This window comes from Lutzomyia longipalpis, chromosome 4 (assembly GCF_024334085.1).
Source record: "Lutzomyia longipalpis isolate SR_M1_2022 chromosome 4, ASM2433408v1".
Taxonomy (NCBI): domain Eukaryota; kingdom Metazoa; phylum Arthropoda; class Insecta; order Diptera; family Psychodidae; genus Lutzomyia; species Lutzomyia longipalpis.
This window is the reverse complement of record NC_074710.1, coordinates 4800761-4817178: the sequence shown is the minus strand read 5'-3', so window position 1 is coordinate 4817178 and position 16418 is coordinate 4800761. Positions and strand designations below refer to the sequence as shown.

General features: G+C 36.7%; 3 protein-coding genes across 4 annotated transcripts in view; 1 reads left to right on the top strand and 2 right to left on the bottom strand.

Annotated features, from left to right (window-relative positions):
- The window catches only part of LOC129795542 (histidine-rich glycoprotein-like), a 446033-nt gene that overhangs the window by 187194 nt on the left and 242421 nt on the right, over window positions 1-16418 (bottom strand). The window lies entirely within an intron of this gene.
- Window positions 3259-7267, bottom strand: LOC129795517 (palmitoyltransferase Hip14). Its single transcript, XM_055836876.1, has 2 exons — window positions 6432-7267; window positions 3259-4810 (listed from the first exon to the last, which is right to left on the bottom strand). The coding sequence occupies exons 1-2, from the start codon at window positions 7122-7124 to the stop codon at window positions 3635-3637; spliced, it is 1869 nt and encodes a 622-aa protein (XP_055692851.1). The 5' UTR covers window positions 7125-7267; the 3' UTR covers window positions 3259-3634.
- LOC129795473 (peroxisomal ATPase PEX1) lies at window positions 7317-14552 on the top strand. Its single transcript, XM_055836769.1, has 4 exons — window positions 7317-7573; window positions 7698-9185; window positions 11274-12536; window positions 14191-14552. Exons 1-4 carry the CDS (start codon window positions 7481-7483, stop codon window positions 14368-14370), a joined length of 3024 nt encoding a protein of 1007 aa, XP_055692744.1. The 5' UTR covers window positions 7317-7480; the 3' UTR covers window positions 14371-14552.

The window sequence follows — 16418 nt, the reverse complement described above, 5'->3', positions numbered from 1 at the left end:
TTTAGGATGCAGAGGGTATCCCATTACTGTCAACGACGCAGCGTACCGAGACATGATCTCAATTTCTTTGATTCCTCGCCTTCGGGAACTGGGAATTGTTGAAAATTTTATTTTTTAAGCATTTCCTGGGAGAGTCATCTCCAAGAATGGCGACTTGGCTTGGCCAGCAAGGTCACTCAACCTTAATTCATTCAACTTGTTCGCATTTCCAAGAGAGAGCGCTAGTGGCGCTAAGAAGAGTCGGATAATTTGGCATCTCAGTCGAAAATAGACTATACTCCGGTCTCTTTTGACAACAGACCGTCGAGGCGACAACACCAACCGTCACATCGAGCCCCAAAATCACTAAAACTAGTACTGAAGGAAGGGAAGGAAGGAACAAGTAAATTCATTTGCATCAGAATTTTATAGGGTGCAAGCAAGGCTATCACGTACCGCTACAAGCCCCGAAACATCGCAGAATTGAAGGCTTGCGAGGCTTGCACTGATATGGCGATCGACTCCTTCACCCCTGAAGTCTTGGACCGAGTGGTTCGAGACGTTTTCCTCAGGGCTGAGGAATGTTGGCAGCAGGGTAGAAGGCATTTGTGTAATAAAACTTAGAACATGAATAAATTGAATTATTGATTTCATTAGAGTTTTATCACTTTAATTCTTTCCCCTTTCCTCTTGAATTCACTGAAAACATCAACAAAAAAATTATTCCAATGAAAGAAAGAAATTAATTTTGTGCATTTTTATTTAATTCATTTTAAACTACTTTGTATCCTTATAAATTACAATTAAAATGCTTTTTAAAAACTAAATTAAATTTTACAGCTTATATTTTTTAATTTTGTTTTTTTTTTGTAATCTTCCACATGATATTCCTTCCATAATTTGGTTTAGCTTAAAAACTAAAAGGAAAAGAAATTAAATTATACACGGATATCATCATGATTTATTTATAACAGCACTACTTGATATTTCTTTTAATTAATTTTTATATAGTAGATTTTTTTTAAATTTTATTTTATTAGGTATTTAGTTAGGATAATAAATTGGTATTCCAATCAACATTTTTTTCTTTAATTTTAATTTGAATATTCACATTTTTCTTAATATTTTATTCAATCAAAAGTGATTTTTTAGCCCCATTTCTCTTAAAATATTTTTCTGTGATTCTTTTTTTTTCTAATCAAAAGCGCGAATTTTATTGCAATTTAATTTTATTTTAATGCGATATTATGTTCATTTTATAATTAAAAAGAAAGGAAGATTATTTTGAAAAAGACGAACGTTGAATACTTTCAATGACACACCGAGAAATGTTAGATTTTTTTTCTTTTAATGTTTTCTCCTATTTTCTATTATTTTTTTCAAGCGATAATTTTACATTTTTTGCAAAGTTTCAAATTTTTGTTCCTTATTTTTAAATCAGTTTTTTTCATTATTTGTTTTGTTGATATATAAAAACAAGTGGCAAACAACTCTCAGAATTTAGATGAAAATAAAACATTTCCGAATACATTTATACAGAATATTTATTTGATAATTTAATTTTTGTTTTTTGAATATTTTCGAAAAAGTCTGGAGATATATTTTTGATTACAGTCAGGTATTAGAAGTTCTGCAAATACTTAAGGATACTCTCAAGCTCCACTCTATATTTTCAAAAATATTCCTTAACGTTTTGTCTTGTTCTTTTAATCCTTAATATGAAATGAAAATTCACGAAAAAATATTAAATTAAGTAATTATTTGCCCCTTGTTTGATTATTTTCGTTATTGCGAACGTTGCGAACATTTAGAGAAAAAATTGTAGGTATAAATATTTTAAATATTTATAATGACGTTTAAATTGTGTTTTATCTTCAATACATTTCCTGCGTGAAAAACATTTATCTTTGATAATAATATAGATTAATTTTCGTGATAAATTATATAGCATTTCTATTGACTAGATTTATTCTTTTGTATAGTTCACTTATTTTTTTTTATTTTTTCTCACAAATCTACGTTTTTTGTTCTCTTTTTTTTCACCTTTGATTTGCTCTCCGCAATATAAGAAGCCAAATCATATTTTGGTTTTTATTTATTTTTATATTAAAATTAATTTTTTTCTTCTTTTTTTTCATTTGAGGGATCTCTTTTCATCTTTCATTATTCTATCTAGATTTATGTAGATCTTAAAGAAAATGTGGTGGTGCTGTTGTTTTTCTTTTGTTTCTTTTAATCTCAACTATATTTGTTTTTAAATTGAAAATTTAACGATTCAGACTTACTCTTAATACGTATCGAGGTTGGAAAGATAATCTTAAAGATCAAAATCAAATAAAGTTTTGCCAAATTCGATAGATCTCTAAAAAAATAGAAGATTTACATTATTAGACTGACTTAGCCAAGACACCATTCGTTCTCTAGAGAAACGTATTAGTAACTCAATCAGTTTAATTAGTTTTTTTAGGAACTTTCTGAATTAGTTAATGTAGTAGAGAATAATGAAATCAAAACAGCGATTCAAACTCATATGAATTCATTTATTAACAATAAATGATAAAGAATTTCAAGAGGTGTCTTAGATAGTATGTCAAATTTTAAGGTATGTGTATGAACTAAAGGCGTCTAGGCTTAACGATATTTTTGTTTTAAGGGGGGTCTCTTGAGAATTTTGTAATTTTTTGGGGTTTTCCTTAAACTTACTTTTCCGATGTTATTTACATTTTGTAGCCTAATTATTGATGTGTAATAAAATCACTTTTCGACATCTTAGAAGCGACGCCATCTTGTGATTTTCCGACTTTTTCACAGATCTACTGGATGGATTTTGATGGGGTAAAAAGCAAATGAAAGAGGAATTACCATTGCAGATTTTGATGTAACAGAATTTTGAATTTCCATTCTGGGGCTGAGAAAAATGGGAAAACGTCAAAAATATTCGAATAAGTCACATTTTTTTTCACTTTTCTCAGCCCCAGAATGGCCAACATTGGAAAACGAAGTTTAAGAAAAACCCCTAGATAAATAAAAAACATTTAATTTCACCAGCTCTCAAAAGAACACCCCTTAATGCAATTTTTTTTTACATCTGTGTGAATCTGATCGAATTTTTTGATTTAATTTTCTTTTCTTTCTGCCAGTGCTTATGACAAAGAATAAAGAAAAGAAGGGAACTGACCATTCAGTATGTCTTGACGATAGATCAGATATTTTCAGAAAAAAAAAACATTAATTTTTGGTAAATTTTTCATTTTTTCACAAAAAAAAAAACATAAAAAATACTTAGAAAATAAAGATTTTCTTTTATTTACTAAAAATACTTTTCTTTCATTTGAATGATTTTTTTGAGTTTTTCTCTGTATACAATTTTTTTCAGTGTACAAATCTCGATTTTTTTTTTAAAGTAAATCTGAATCATGAATTTCTTTTTTATTTCTCTTTCCGGAAGGCTCTCAAAAAAGCCCAAAAAAAGAGGAAAAAATCAATGAAAAGAAGGATGTTTGGATACTTTTTTTTCCTGCATTTTCTCACTCTTGGGAATTAAGAAAAAATACTTTTCTATGACGAGTACATTTGCATTCGTGTGTACTCACACTGTGACTGATTGTGTATCTGGTGGTTGTTCTTCCGGTGCCACTGATGGCTTCTCCATGCCCTAGACGTACTGATAGTTGTCCGTTGGCCGCAAAAGGGGTTCGTGCTCTTGGGGTTTGTCCAAATCGAAAAACGTCATCCAATCAATGCGATTTGGCTTAATGAGGCCGAAGCACGTGCACTCCATGAAATCCACGAGATTATTTAGGTAGCCCCGTGTGAAGGGAGATTTGCCTCCCTTGGCCTGGAAATGTTTGTACCGATCGCGATTCATGCGCTCATTCGTCGTCATGCCCAGTGCGACAATTTGGTACGTCTGACAGAGGGCCAGTGTTGCCACCCAGGCCATATGAAGCAGAGCATTGGCCATCACCCATCCCACCCATGGCTGACACATCCCAATCACCATTAGAGCCTGCCAGAACCCATCGAAGGTCACCTCGCACTGCACCATGTAGAACTGCGCCCCCCCATACACCATCCACGCGCACATGAACATGAGAGCCCACAGGAACCCCATGAAATGCCGATGATTCCCAATTCCAACGCAATTCTGTATCCACGGGCAGTGATGATCATACCGTGCTACGCATCGATCGCACACAGAGCAATGCTTTGACCGTACGGGACGCCTCACGAGGCACGATGAGCAGAAACCCGGTGGTGCAAAACCCGCCCCGCCGCGTTCACTCAGCTCAATTATTGTGCGCATTCGCTCTTCCTGCGTCGGACGAATGACACCCGGATCCCCGCGCCAGGACTTGAGGAAGCACCACCACAGTATCCCACTGGAAGCCAAGAAGGCCAATGTCAGCCATGCCGACACCGCGGGTGCAATGTACACCAACCACGTGACGTAGAACCAAAACTTCGTGGCCAGGTACACACTGAGCGGAATGAGCGTCATGAGATGATCATCAAACATCACCCGTCCCACGGTGTGCGTCACAGCATACAGGCAGCCGAGGAGAAAGAACTTTATGATGTACAGCAGGTCCGAACTGAAGATCAGCCCAGCCAGGTAGAAGACAAGAAAGGGTGTAGCCACCATCGTCCACCAGCGTACCCTCTTATCCACTGTCCATCGCACGAGAATGTTCCGTCGCTGCTGTGCCTGCCCCATTTCACGCAGCTTCTCACTTACCTTCGGTGAAATCCAAAAGGCACCCATTTGGGACTGTAGCATCGTCAGCGGGGTGTCCCCGCGCAAATTTGGAATGTCTAGACTGGCTTTTCCCTGGAAGGAAACCACAAAAGCAGACGAATCCCAAAATGGAGAATTTTCTAAAAAAAAACTTCTTGCCTGTCTTGCATTGATAATTTCATGCAATTTATATTATATTTTTTTAAATTATATAAACAAATATTAAATAAATATTTTCAAATAAAAAATTGTTTAAGTTAAAATCTGCAAAATCTCCAATTTTAAAAAATTCAGAGTTTTTCTTTTATATTTCAAAACAAAAAGGAGTTTATTCACTCTACAGTGAATCAGTGATACGCTTTTGCAAAATTGATCCTACATTGAAAATATTTTTACAAAAGTCAAAAGCGATAAAAAAAAGGAAATTTTGACGTTTTTTTTTCCCCGCAATTTCATTGCCCGAAGAAGAGAGAAACCCGTGCCCTCGAAACGTCGCACACGAAAATAAATTGAGAAAATATAAAGATGGTCTTTCCCGTGTTTCAATCAGTAAGGAAATTTTCTTTATATTGCATTTTTACATCAATAAAATTAGTAGGTATAAAAAATACAATATTAAAAAAAAATAAACTCTGAAAAACATCCTTTGTCGATGCTGCATATGCTTCATGCATATAAGAAGCCAATGCAGATAACAATGCGTGTATTTTTATATTTAACTTAGAAAATACATCAAGAAGATTTAATGATATTAAAGTTTCATAAACGCATTAAAAAAAAATGTAGTACGTGAAACGTCCAGAATAAAACAATCATAAGTCGATATTTGTTGTTGTGAATGATGTACATAAGTAAATATTCAAATATCAATTTTTTTAAGCTACTGGTTAATCCAGTTAATCACTGGAAATATAATTACAAAGCATATGTTTCACAAAAATTATCAAATAGTTGTAGTCTGGTTTTAGTGCATGAAGCATATGCTTTATACCTAAATAATAGTAATAATCAACTTGAAGAAGTAATTTCTCTAATTTAGGTTTTGTTATATTCAGCGCCTAATAGCTTTTATGCCTGTATTTATTATTTTTTGGTGCATGTAGCTTATGCATATTACTACAAATAAATTTTGAATTACGACTATGTTTCTATACAACACACGTAGTAGCTTGGGAGAAAAGAGATTTCCGGATAATTTGTTTTTGAAAATATGTATGGTGTTGTGGGATATAGCGAAGCATATGCATTAAAGAAAAAAACAATGAGTATACATCAATTAGAGTAATGTTCAAACTGTCCTGAAAACTAATTGTAAAAGTAATCTTAAACTTAAAGTGAATACACAACAGACATACAAAATGTTCAGATGCATATGCTTCGTGTAATAAATGTAAAAACCTTTATTTTGTAGATTTACCTTAAATTATTATTTTTTAATTAATATAATTTATTCTTTGACCCTATTCACCCCATTTGACGGTATATGCATCACATGGATTCTAATATAAAAATCACAATTTTTCTTTGGCAGTGAATGGTGAATAGCCTCCTTTTTGCATTGATATTTTTCATTCAATAAAATTCAACGTTTTCTTCGCAACTTGCCCGCTTAATGATTCATTGTCATTATCAAAGCGTAAATGGGGATGGGGGGACTATGCGTGGGGCGAAGGAGATTCCCGGATAGACAGAGGTGACAGAGATGATGACTCACCTTGAGGATTAGTGTGTTGATAGCGGTGGCATTGCGGGCCAAGATGGCCCAATGGAGTGCTGTGTTGCCGTGCGTGTGATCCACAACGCTGGGATTGGCGCCCAGTGTGAGCAGAAGTCGCACCGGATCGATCTCCACAACCTTCCAAGCTGCCCACATGAGTGCCGTCATACCCGTGCGATCCTGCAGGTCAGGATTCACCCCGCGCGCAATGAAGTACGCCACAAGGGCTGTGTGCCCGAATTGTGCGGCCAAATGAATGCAGGACACCCCCTCGGCATCGCGGATGCTCGGATCAGCTCCGGCAGACAGGAGGAGGACCACAGCACTAATGTGCCCCTGTCGCGTGGCCCAGTGCAGCGGTGTGGCATTGAGTTCCCCACCAACTGCATCAACAACAGCTCCCTTCTCGAGGAAGTACTTTATGATGTCCTTGCGATTGTTTATGGCTGCCCAGTGGAGGAGAGTCACCGTCTCACTGTCGGGCTGATTGACATCCCACCCGGCCTCAATGAGCTCCTTAACGCGCCCAATTGCCCCATATTGGGTGGCTTTAACGATGTCAAAGCCGGAATAGTCGTGCTCCACGGGCGCCACTGCTGGTTCATGTGAAATCAAATTACTCTCGCGACTGTGATGATGCTCAGTCTTAACACATCCACCTGTTGCCGCACCACAGGCACTCTGATACATTTGTCCAGGGCAATCACGCGTGATTCATAAAAGGGTGTACGCACGGAGATTTTCACTTTCTTCTCTGGGGGAAAACACTCACACAAAAATCACTTTTTCTTCCTCCTGCAGGGGGACAACTTTGACAGCTGCATCAAAATGTGAGGTTAGGGTGAAGTTTTTTTTCTTCCAAACCCGAATCATGCCGAATTTATGCCGCGAAGTCACCTGGTGGCTGGGATGTGAAGTGTCAAATGTCAAAAGTAGCGAATAAAAATAAACACAGAGCCCCGAAAGAAGTGGTCGGAAGTGAAAAATCGTGAAAATAGGCAGGAAAATCAAAGAAAAAATAGGGGGAAAAGTGTGTGAAAACCAAGATGTATCGTCGAACAATGACAGTGGTGTATAAACCACTGAAAAACAATCACATTGTCCTTCCTGAGAGCTATTTTCGCCTCGTGTCAACTTATGTAAGTTTCTTTGTGTTTTCCACACATTTCCCACGAGTTTTCCCGGAATGTCAACATTCAGGGATCTCAAGTGGATGCCTGAGAACCTTTTTCTGCAACTAAATGCAAAAATCATTTATTTTAGGAGCATGGATGCCTCAGCATAACTTTCAACTACGGTGAGACTTCGTACGTGTCGTGGGCTTCATATCCGGGGACAAATCTTCACGACACTGAGGTAGGTCTCAATGGGGCAACAGCTCAAGCTTTGGGTCTCAAAGAGGGTTCAATTGTTAAGTGTAGTCTCGTGTCGGAAGCCAAGTTTGTGCGTAGTGTGTCTGTGACGCCAAGTTCTCAGACTGATTGGGAAATGACACAGCTGAGTGCTTCCCGGATTCAGGCAACAATGCTGGATCAAACGAAAATTGTGGCAGTGCATCAAAAGATTGTCGTATGGCTCAATAAGAGTATCTCTGTTGTGCTTAGAGTGGACAGTATTGAGCCTTCGATGGAATTTGGGAGGATTGAGAATGATACAGAGTTGATTGTTGCCCCATTTGTGGGTACAAAACCATCTCTGGCAGCAAAGAAAGCCAATAGAACATCCCTTCATATCCCCCATGGGGAAGAAGAGGACAAACTTCCCACATTGGCGCCATGGAGAGAGACAGAAAGTGCCCCAAAATCCAATCCCTTGTCCAAGAGCTCAACCTTTGCGAGTGTTTCATCCATTTCCAGCAATGGCATAGAATCCAAGATTGATGCAATGCAGGAATTACACAAAGAACTCCTTGCAGAAGTCACGGTGACAACGGAGTTCCGGATAATTCCACGAAAGTGGATTGATTGCAATCAAATTAATGAAATCTTCACCACAAAAGCAAATCTTCCGACAAATTTCGATCTCAGTCGCATTTATCTGGCAAGAACGTCAGAAAATCGTGAAGCATTCATCTCTGTGAAGCTTCTGCCCACAGATGAGGGCTTTCCCAGCAATATCTTCCCTTCCGTGGAAGTGTATGAGCCCCTAATGCGCATCCTTGGTGTACGTCCTTTTGAAAGGATTGAACTGAGACCCAAGAATACCGTGCTAAACTTCATTGAACGCATTGATTTACTCCCAAGTCGCAATGTTTCCTTCCGCGAGGCGAAAGACATTGAAAATGACTTCAAAAATTTCATCCTGGATAAAACAAAAATCCTCCCAGTTGTCCTGAATCAGGAGCAAATGCTTAAACTACGCGAAGGCACCTTTATCACCGTCAAACTCATTCCGGAGTCATTCCGATACTGCCTCCTGGACTCGGACATTGTCAGGGAATCAAAAATCTTCGTTAGTGATGAAGTGCGAATGTTCAAAGATGCCAATGAGGCAGCTGAAGAAGTGAAGAAGAATACCTTCATCAGAGTTCCTTCCTTTGTGCAAATTGTCGAGGAGAATGTGAAGAATTTAAAGCAAAATCTCTGCCTGGATGGGCGTCAGAAGAAACCACTCCCGGAAAATATTCTCCTCATTGGTGGACCCAATAGTGGTAAAAGTCGAATTTGTGATGAAATTCTGGAAAATCTCTCAAAAGCCCCCTTTCACTGCTACTTTGACATTTTCTTCTGTTCACGCAATAAAGGACGAAAGGTAAGGAATAATTTAATTAAAAAAAATTAAATTTATTTGCCTTCTAAGTTGCTTTCTTAATGCCTTAAATTAATTAAATTTTAAATTAAACAAAAAAGAAAGAATTAAGGGGGTTATTATCTGTATGAAAATTGTACAAATATTCGGAATTTATAGGAATTATTCGCTAAATGTACGGAATATTCTGAAATATTCAACAAACAATTTGAATTATTTGTCAGATATTCAGAATTATTAGAAAGATTCTGCCAAAAACTCAAATTATTCGCGGAATTTTCAGAATAGTCAAAATTGTCTAAAACACAAAGTATTCGTTGAATCTTTTGTGTTTTAACACTCGGAGGACTTTACTGGTACTTGCTACCAACTTGAACATTAAAATCGTCACAGAATAAAATCTATTAGAAATTTCTTTAGGAGTAATTTTCTCCTTCCGGGGGCGTCAAAATCTATTAGACTTATCTCGATTATTTTAGCATCTATGTGTAGGGAATTTTAATTACTTTAAGATAGCAGAAAGAAAATCTCGAGAAAAGTCTTTTCTTTGGAAGATAATTGAGGTCAAAGTCAGAATCCAACGTGGAGGATCAAATTGGTACTCACTACCAGTTAAAATCTCATACATTTTAACCATTGTTTTGAGGTTATGTTTCCCCATATTTCCCAAATAAAGTACTCTTGTTCACTTTTCCCCGGTAAAAATCATTAATGTAGACTTATTTTATTGCCGGAAGTGACTAAAAAGTTACTTTAAGAATCAAAGTTTGTGATGATTTGGACGCAATAATAAATTAAGCAAAACTGCAGCTAAAAAAGTCGTTTGAATTGGCAATTTTGCACCGATTCTACGGGATTTTTTTTCATTGGCGATTTTCTCAATTAAATATTTAGTAATTAGGTGCAGGAATTCTTGAAGGAGATCAAGAATTAGTGAAACTTTCGATCCTCGTTCAATAAACTGATTAATAATTAATTATTGAGCATATTTTATCAGCTGGTACTTACAATTAGTACCAATTTGATCCTCCGCGTTGTGCCAAATGTTGGGTCTTTCAAGTGTTAACATGGTTTTATTAGCACATTCTTGAAGAAAGAGAGAGAGAGAAGAAGAATGATTGGAAAAGATTTTTGCTAAAATGTTTAGAAATTTTATCAAAAATTCAAATAATTCACCAAAAACATAGAAATTCTGTCAAAAATTTAATTTAAATCATTCGTTAAATATTAATGAATTTGGTATGCCACGATTGTGGTATACGTGGTATAGGTGGTATACCAACTAATAATTAAAATTCTTCACAAAAAATTCAAAATAATTAAAAATATTCTGCCAAAAATTAAAATTCTTCGCTAAATGTTCACAATATTCAAAAATATTCTGGAAGATATTTTAAAAATTCTCTCCAGTAAAGAATAATTCTAAATGTTCTGTCAAAATTCAAATTTTAGCGTATAAAAAGGTTTAACATAAATTTGATCAATTTTTGGGGAGGAGAATTAAGAAAAACCTATAATTTTTCCAATCAAAAATAAAATTTTATGAAAAAAGTCAATTTCTTGTATTTATTTATATGATTTTAATTTTACAAAATTGAAAGAATTAATTTTCCAATTTTTAAAGAGAAAAAAATTATTTTAAGAAAAATGCAGCTTTACACGCAGTTTATTAAAAAAAAATAAGAGCGTCAGAACACCATATAATAATGAGAAAATTCTAACTTACTTTTTTTTACAATTTTTTCGGAGTTTACAGCAGAATATTCAGAAAACTGTAAAAAAAAATATTCGCTTAATGTTCAGAGAACACAGAACTTTCAATATTAGAATTGATCATAAATGTTTATAAATATTCTAGCAGAGAATTCAAATTATTCGTCAAAGATTCAGGAATTCTGACAAAAATTTGATTCAAATTATTCGCTAAATGTTGAAAATTATTAACAAACGATTATTCAGCCAAAAATTCATTTTATTCGTTAAATTGTTCAGAATAATTAAAAATATTCCACAAAGAAATCAAATTATTAGCCAGATAAATGCCTCTTGGCAATAATTTCTTTAATTTAAATTCCTTCCATGAATTTTCAGCCCGAGTCAATTCATCGTGATTTACGTCTCATCTTCACAACATGCCTAACTCACTGCCCATCAATCCTTCTGCTGGATAATCTTGATGTTCTCACGAAGAATGTTGGGGATCAGCATACGCAGGACTCTGAGTACTATGCCAAAGTTTCCGACATCATTCAGAGCCTTATTCTGGAATTTACATCCTCCGCAGCGATTTCCGTCATTGCCACCGTGGGGAGTGTGAAGAATCTCTGTGGGAGGATTTATACAACACGCGGGAGGCACCTGTTTCAGCGTCTTGTGAAGCTACCGGATTTGGATGCTGATGCCAGGCTTTTTATTCTGCGTGAAGTTTCCGGGCGGAGTGGAGTCCGTGGGAAGGTGAATTGGGAGAAAATTGCAAATCTCACCGAAGGCTATCGTTTTGGGGATCTCATGCAATTCATTGAGAGAGCAATTTTCTGCAGTGTCAAGGAGAATGCACGCGTGCCAAAGTTCACGGAGGACATCCTCAGGGAGACCCTGAAGGTTACCAGTAGCTTCTGTCTCGAGGGTATTGAGAATCATCGTGGGGAGGATGCTGAGGAGGAGGCGTCAGATGAAATCCCTGGGTTGGAGAAGGCAATGGAAGTACTGGAGGAGGTGCTGCTGTGGCCATCGAAGTATGCAGGGATTTTCGCAGAGTCTCCATTGAGGAATCAAGCGGGAGTTTTACTTTTTGGCCCACCGGGTGTTGGGAAGACCTTCCTCATGGCACAGATTGCACGTGCGTGGAATTTGCGGATGATTTCCGTGAAGGGACCCGAACTTCTGGCAAAGTATATTGGGCAGAGTGAGGAGAATGTGCGGCAGCTGTTCGATAGAGCACGCAGTGCACGTCCGTGTGTTCTCTTCTTCGATGAATTCGACAGTCTTGCCCCACGCCGGGGGCATGATTCCACTGGTGTTACGGATCGTGTTGTCAATCAACTCCTCACGGAACTCGATGGGGTTGAATCGCTGCAGGGTGTTACAGTGATTGGGGCAACATCGCGTCCGGAACTTCTGGATCCCGCTCTGTTGCGTTCAGGGCGCATTGATCGGCTGGTTGAGTGCCCCCTGCCGGATGCGGCAGCGCGTCAGGAGATCTTTGGGAAACTCTCACGCGGGCTCAGCCTGCATGGGGATGTGGTGTGGTCGGAAATGGCGGAGAAAACAGCAAACTTTACAGGAGCGGATATTCGGAGTATTCTCACGTCGGCAACGATGATTGCTGTGAAAGAGGTTCTTGCCAGAAGCGAGGTAAGTCCTTGTTTTCTTCCCTTATCTCCTCTTGCGTCGGCACTAATTACCATCCATTAGAAGAGGTGGTAGAGTTGAAAACTTCTCAGATTTGGATTCTTTTGAAATTTCCTTATGTTCACCATGTCCGAGTATTATAAACCTAACTCGAGTTAGGATAGATTTTCTTGTATTTTTCTGTTATTTCTCTATTACTTCATTATTAATCAAAATATTACAAAAGGATATTTTTTCTTCATAAAAAGTCTTCATAAAAAATGATTTCAAGAAAATTTCTCTCTAAAAAAACAAGATGGCGGACTATTTGAAAGGTTATTTTTAGTTATTATTTAGTTATTAGTTAAAGAATGGATTTTTCTTGAAAATCCTGTAAAATTGGGATGAAAATTGAGGAATTTGACTTAAATTTTAGAGTGGACACAGAAGCTGTGCTATTCTCTTCTTCGAAAGAATCACAGCTAAAAACAAGATGGCGGATTTTAAGTTGCCATTTTGGATTTACAAACTGTTAGGTTGATGTACCTATGTCGCTTCCTGCAATTGATAAACGTCTGAAAATTTATTTAATTGTTAAATCAAAGATTAATTGGAGTCTAAAAAACAAAATGGCGACACTTTTGCAATAAATTTCAGCTATTTATTTACACATAATTCCGACTTTAATGGGTATGACGTTTAGATGAAGCTTTGCTGGCTTCTTAAGCCCTCAATTTTTATAAGAAATCTTTTATTTACGACTCATGATTTCTAATTTTTTTATCGTTGAAGTTTGACAGTTTATTTTCCAAAAAATTGACAGTTTTGACAAGGTTTTCACATGCGATTTTCAAAATTAAAAAATAGAAATAATTTATGCTTCGAATGAAGAAATTCAGGCATAAACTTTTAGTGCATTTAAGAGCAAAGAAAAGTATGTTTTTTAAAGTTGATAATTTAATGTTTTTTTTCTGTTTGCTTTATTCTAGGGCTTCGAAAAATCAAACTTTTCGATGCTTCAAATTGTTGAGAAAAAAATCGAAGCACTGCAAAAGAACTGCTTCGTTTTTAAAATGCTTCGATTATTCGAATAATCAAATAAGATTCGAAGCTTCGAATAATTTTTTAGATATTCGAAGCTTCGAAGCTTTTTGAAATATTTTAAGTTTCGAATCTTATTCGATTATTCGAATAATCGAAGCAGTTCTTTTGCAGTATACTTCGAATACGCTTCGATGCTTCGAATTACCGAAAATTCGATGTTCAGATCGAAAGTCCGTGCTCTACTTTATTCCCTTCATCAGGCACTTGAAACTTTCTAAGATTTCCATGGGAAAAAGAGAGAGACAATATGATTTTTTCTCTAATTACTTCTCATAAAAAATATTAAATTAATCTCTCATCTACAAAATCTTTTCTTCCTTTACTCTCATACAACTCTTCACAGTGTGCAAAAGAGAAATGAGATAAATTTCCACCTTCAGTGCCTTGTGGATGGTAATTATTGTCTATTAGCGATTCGTGATGAAGTGGAAAGTGCAAGAGGGGTGGGATTCGACGGTATCTGAGGGAGGTGGGTGGTTAATTGAAGGCAAATCGTGCAATTTATCCGATATCGTTGCATTTTCGCAACGAATTTCCGTTTAATTTTCATGCAGAGATTTTTTTCTTTGTTCAGGAAATCCCAGAGAGTGTTGTGATCCATCAGAAGCATCTCCTTGAAGCTCTGGCCTCCACGCGACCTTCACTGAGTTTGCAGGATATTGCGCGCTACAGGAAGGTTTATGCTAAATTCACCAATAAGGATCGACAGCCGAGTAGTAGGGACTTTGTGGCTAAGCGAGCGACTCTTGCGTGATTTTTTTCTTCAGTGAAAATTGTGGATTTTCTTTTTTTGCAGAGGGTTGGGTGTCTTGTGTTAATTTTTTGGTGTTGAGTTGTTTGTTTTAGGTGTAAAAAAAAATCATTTCAAAGTGATTAAAAATCACATTGAAGACTGAAAATAAATAAAATGGATAATATTTGAATGAAATTAAAAAAGGATTTTTACTTGAAAACCTATAACAAAAAACAAGCAAGATAATCGCAAATGAAAGAAAAGGAAATTAGTTGGTATACCACAATCGTGGCATACCAAGTATTGTAATCGTCGGAAAAACCGACCACCTCAGATCGGGCTCAAACTTGGTATGAGCACGTTTTAGACATCCCACATAACGAAAATGGTGGTGGAAAATTTTTGATCCGGCCGGCCTGCCGGCCTCTGCGCCAAACTTTGCCTTATAGCTCGAGAACGGTAACAGATAGAGACTTCCGGTTTGAAGTTTTATATCGAAATGTGGGTGTAAAATTTTATTTTTTCGCATTTTCGAAATCCAAGATGGCCGCCGTCCGCCATTTTGAAATACCGTCGACCAGTTCCCTTAAAGCTAGAGGTCTGAAATTTTAGTATGTTGTAGAGCTGAGTGAGACGTTTTCATCGATAATTCATATTTGAAAATCGGTCAAGCAGTTTAGCAAATATGGCGGAGTAAAGCATATAGTGTTTTTTCGATATAACTCGAGAACGGCTTGATCGATTTTGACCATCTTAGTATCAAATGAAAGGTTTCGATAAGCCCTACAACTGTCTAGAACATACCAAGTTCCAAAAATATCCGCAAGAGGCGCTAAAATCAAAAACAAAAATTGCCTAACTTTAAGGGGCAATATCTCCGAATCCCCATTAGGCAAATCTTTTAAATTTTGATATGTTGTAGCCTGACTCAATATCTTTCACCAGTCTGAGAATGAAGAAAATCTATGTCGCCGTTTAGAAGATATGGCCATTTGAAAAATTCTTGAATTTGAAAAGTTCTAAGAGCCATATCTCTTGAACGGTTTGTCCGATTTTGCTCAATTTGGTATCAAATTAAAGGTTTTGCAAAACTCTACAACTTTCTGAAACATCAGAAACTTCTAGAACCATTCCTTGAGGGCAAAAAGTGCAAAAAACTGTTTTGGTAGAACAAAAGTCCGCCATTTTGTGTTCTGGAGGTGACCTTGAAATGTATCGAAATATATGTCAGATTATAGCTTATTTCAATACCTTTCCATAACTACTCAAGAAATTTCTGTAGGCCTAATAGAACTTAAGATATGAGCATTTTTTATCTTTCAAATTGATGAAATTTACAAAAAATCGACTTTTCCTACTAATACTACTCACAAATCGCATTACAACGCATAAACAAACTTCTACACGTTGTGGGACACCAACTCTTATAACTGGACGCGTTATGATTGACTTTCTTCGGTAACAATGGGAAATCCTCATTGAAAAATACCTATGAAGGATTTTCATGCAAATTCCAATTGATTTTATTGAAAAATTTTCTCTTCTGATTCATTGGGAATTGTATGTGTTACACATAAGTCCCTCAATGATGGGAGATGGGGTGGTGGGTTGAATGAGAAAAAAAAGAAGAGAAAAATCTCAAAAACATTTTGGTAAACTAATCCCCTTCGAATGGGTTTTTCTCCCAGGGTTTTCCACCCACCCATCCTGCGGGTGAGTTTTTCCCGGCATTCACAACACCCCCAAATGGAGGCAAATAAAATTCCCACATACAAATACAAGAGAAAGACTACATCCACCCCAATTGTGATCCACCATAATGGCGCAAAAGTCTCTGGGAGGATGCTGGTGTGACTTTCAAGACGTTCTCGTGTGAGTCCTTTCTTGCTTTTTTTTCTTATATTTATCACCCAATAAAAAGGGATTTCTTTTGCATTTTTCAACAATAAAGGCAAAATTTGCACACACCAGCCCTTTTCTCACATTGCCTCGGCTCTCTTCTTCATCTCACCCTCCTTGACTCTTTTTCTTTCCATTTTTTTTATTTGAGAGGTCTTTCTGTGAGAAAC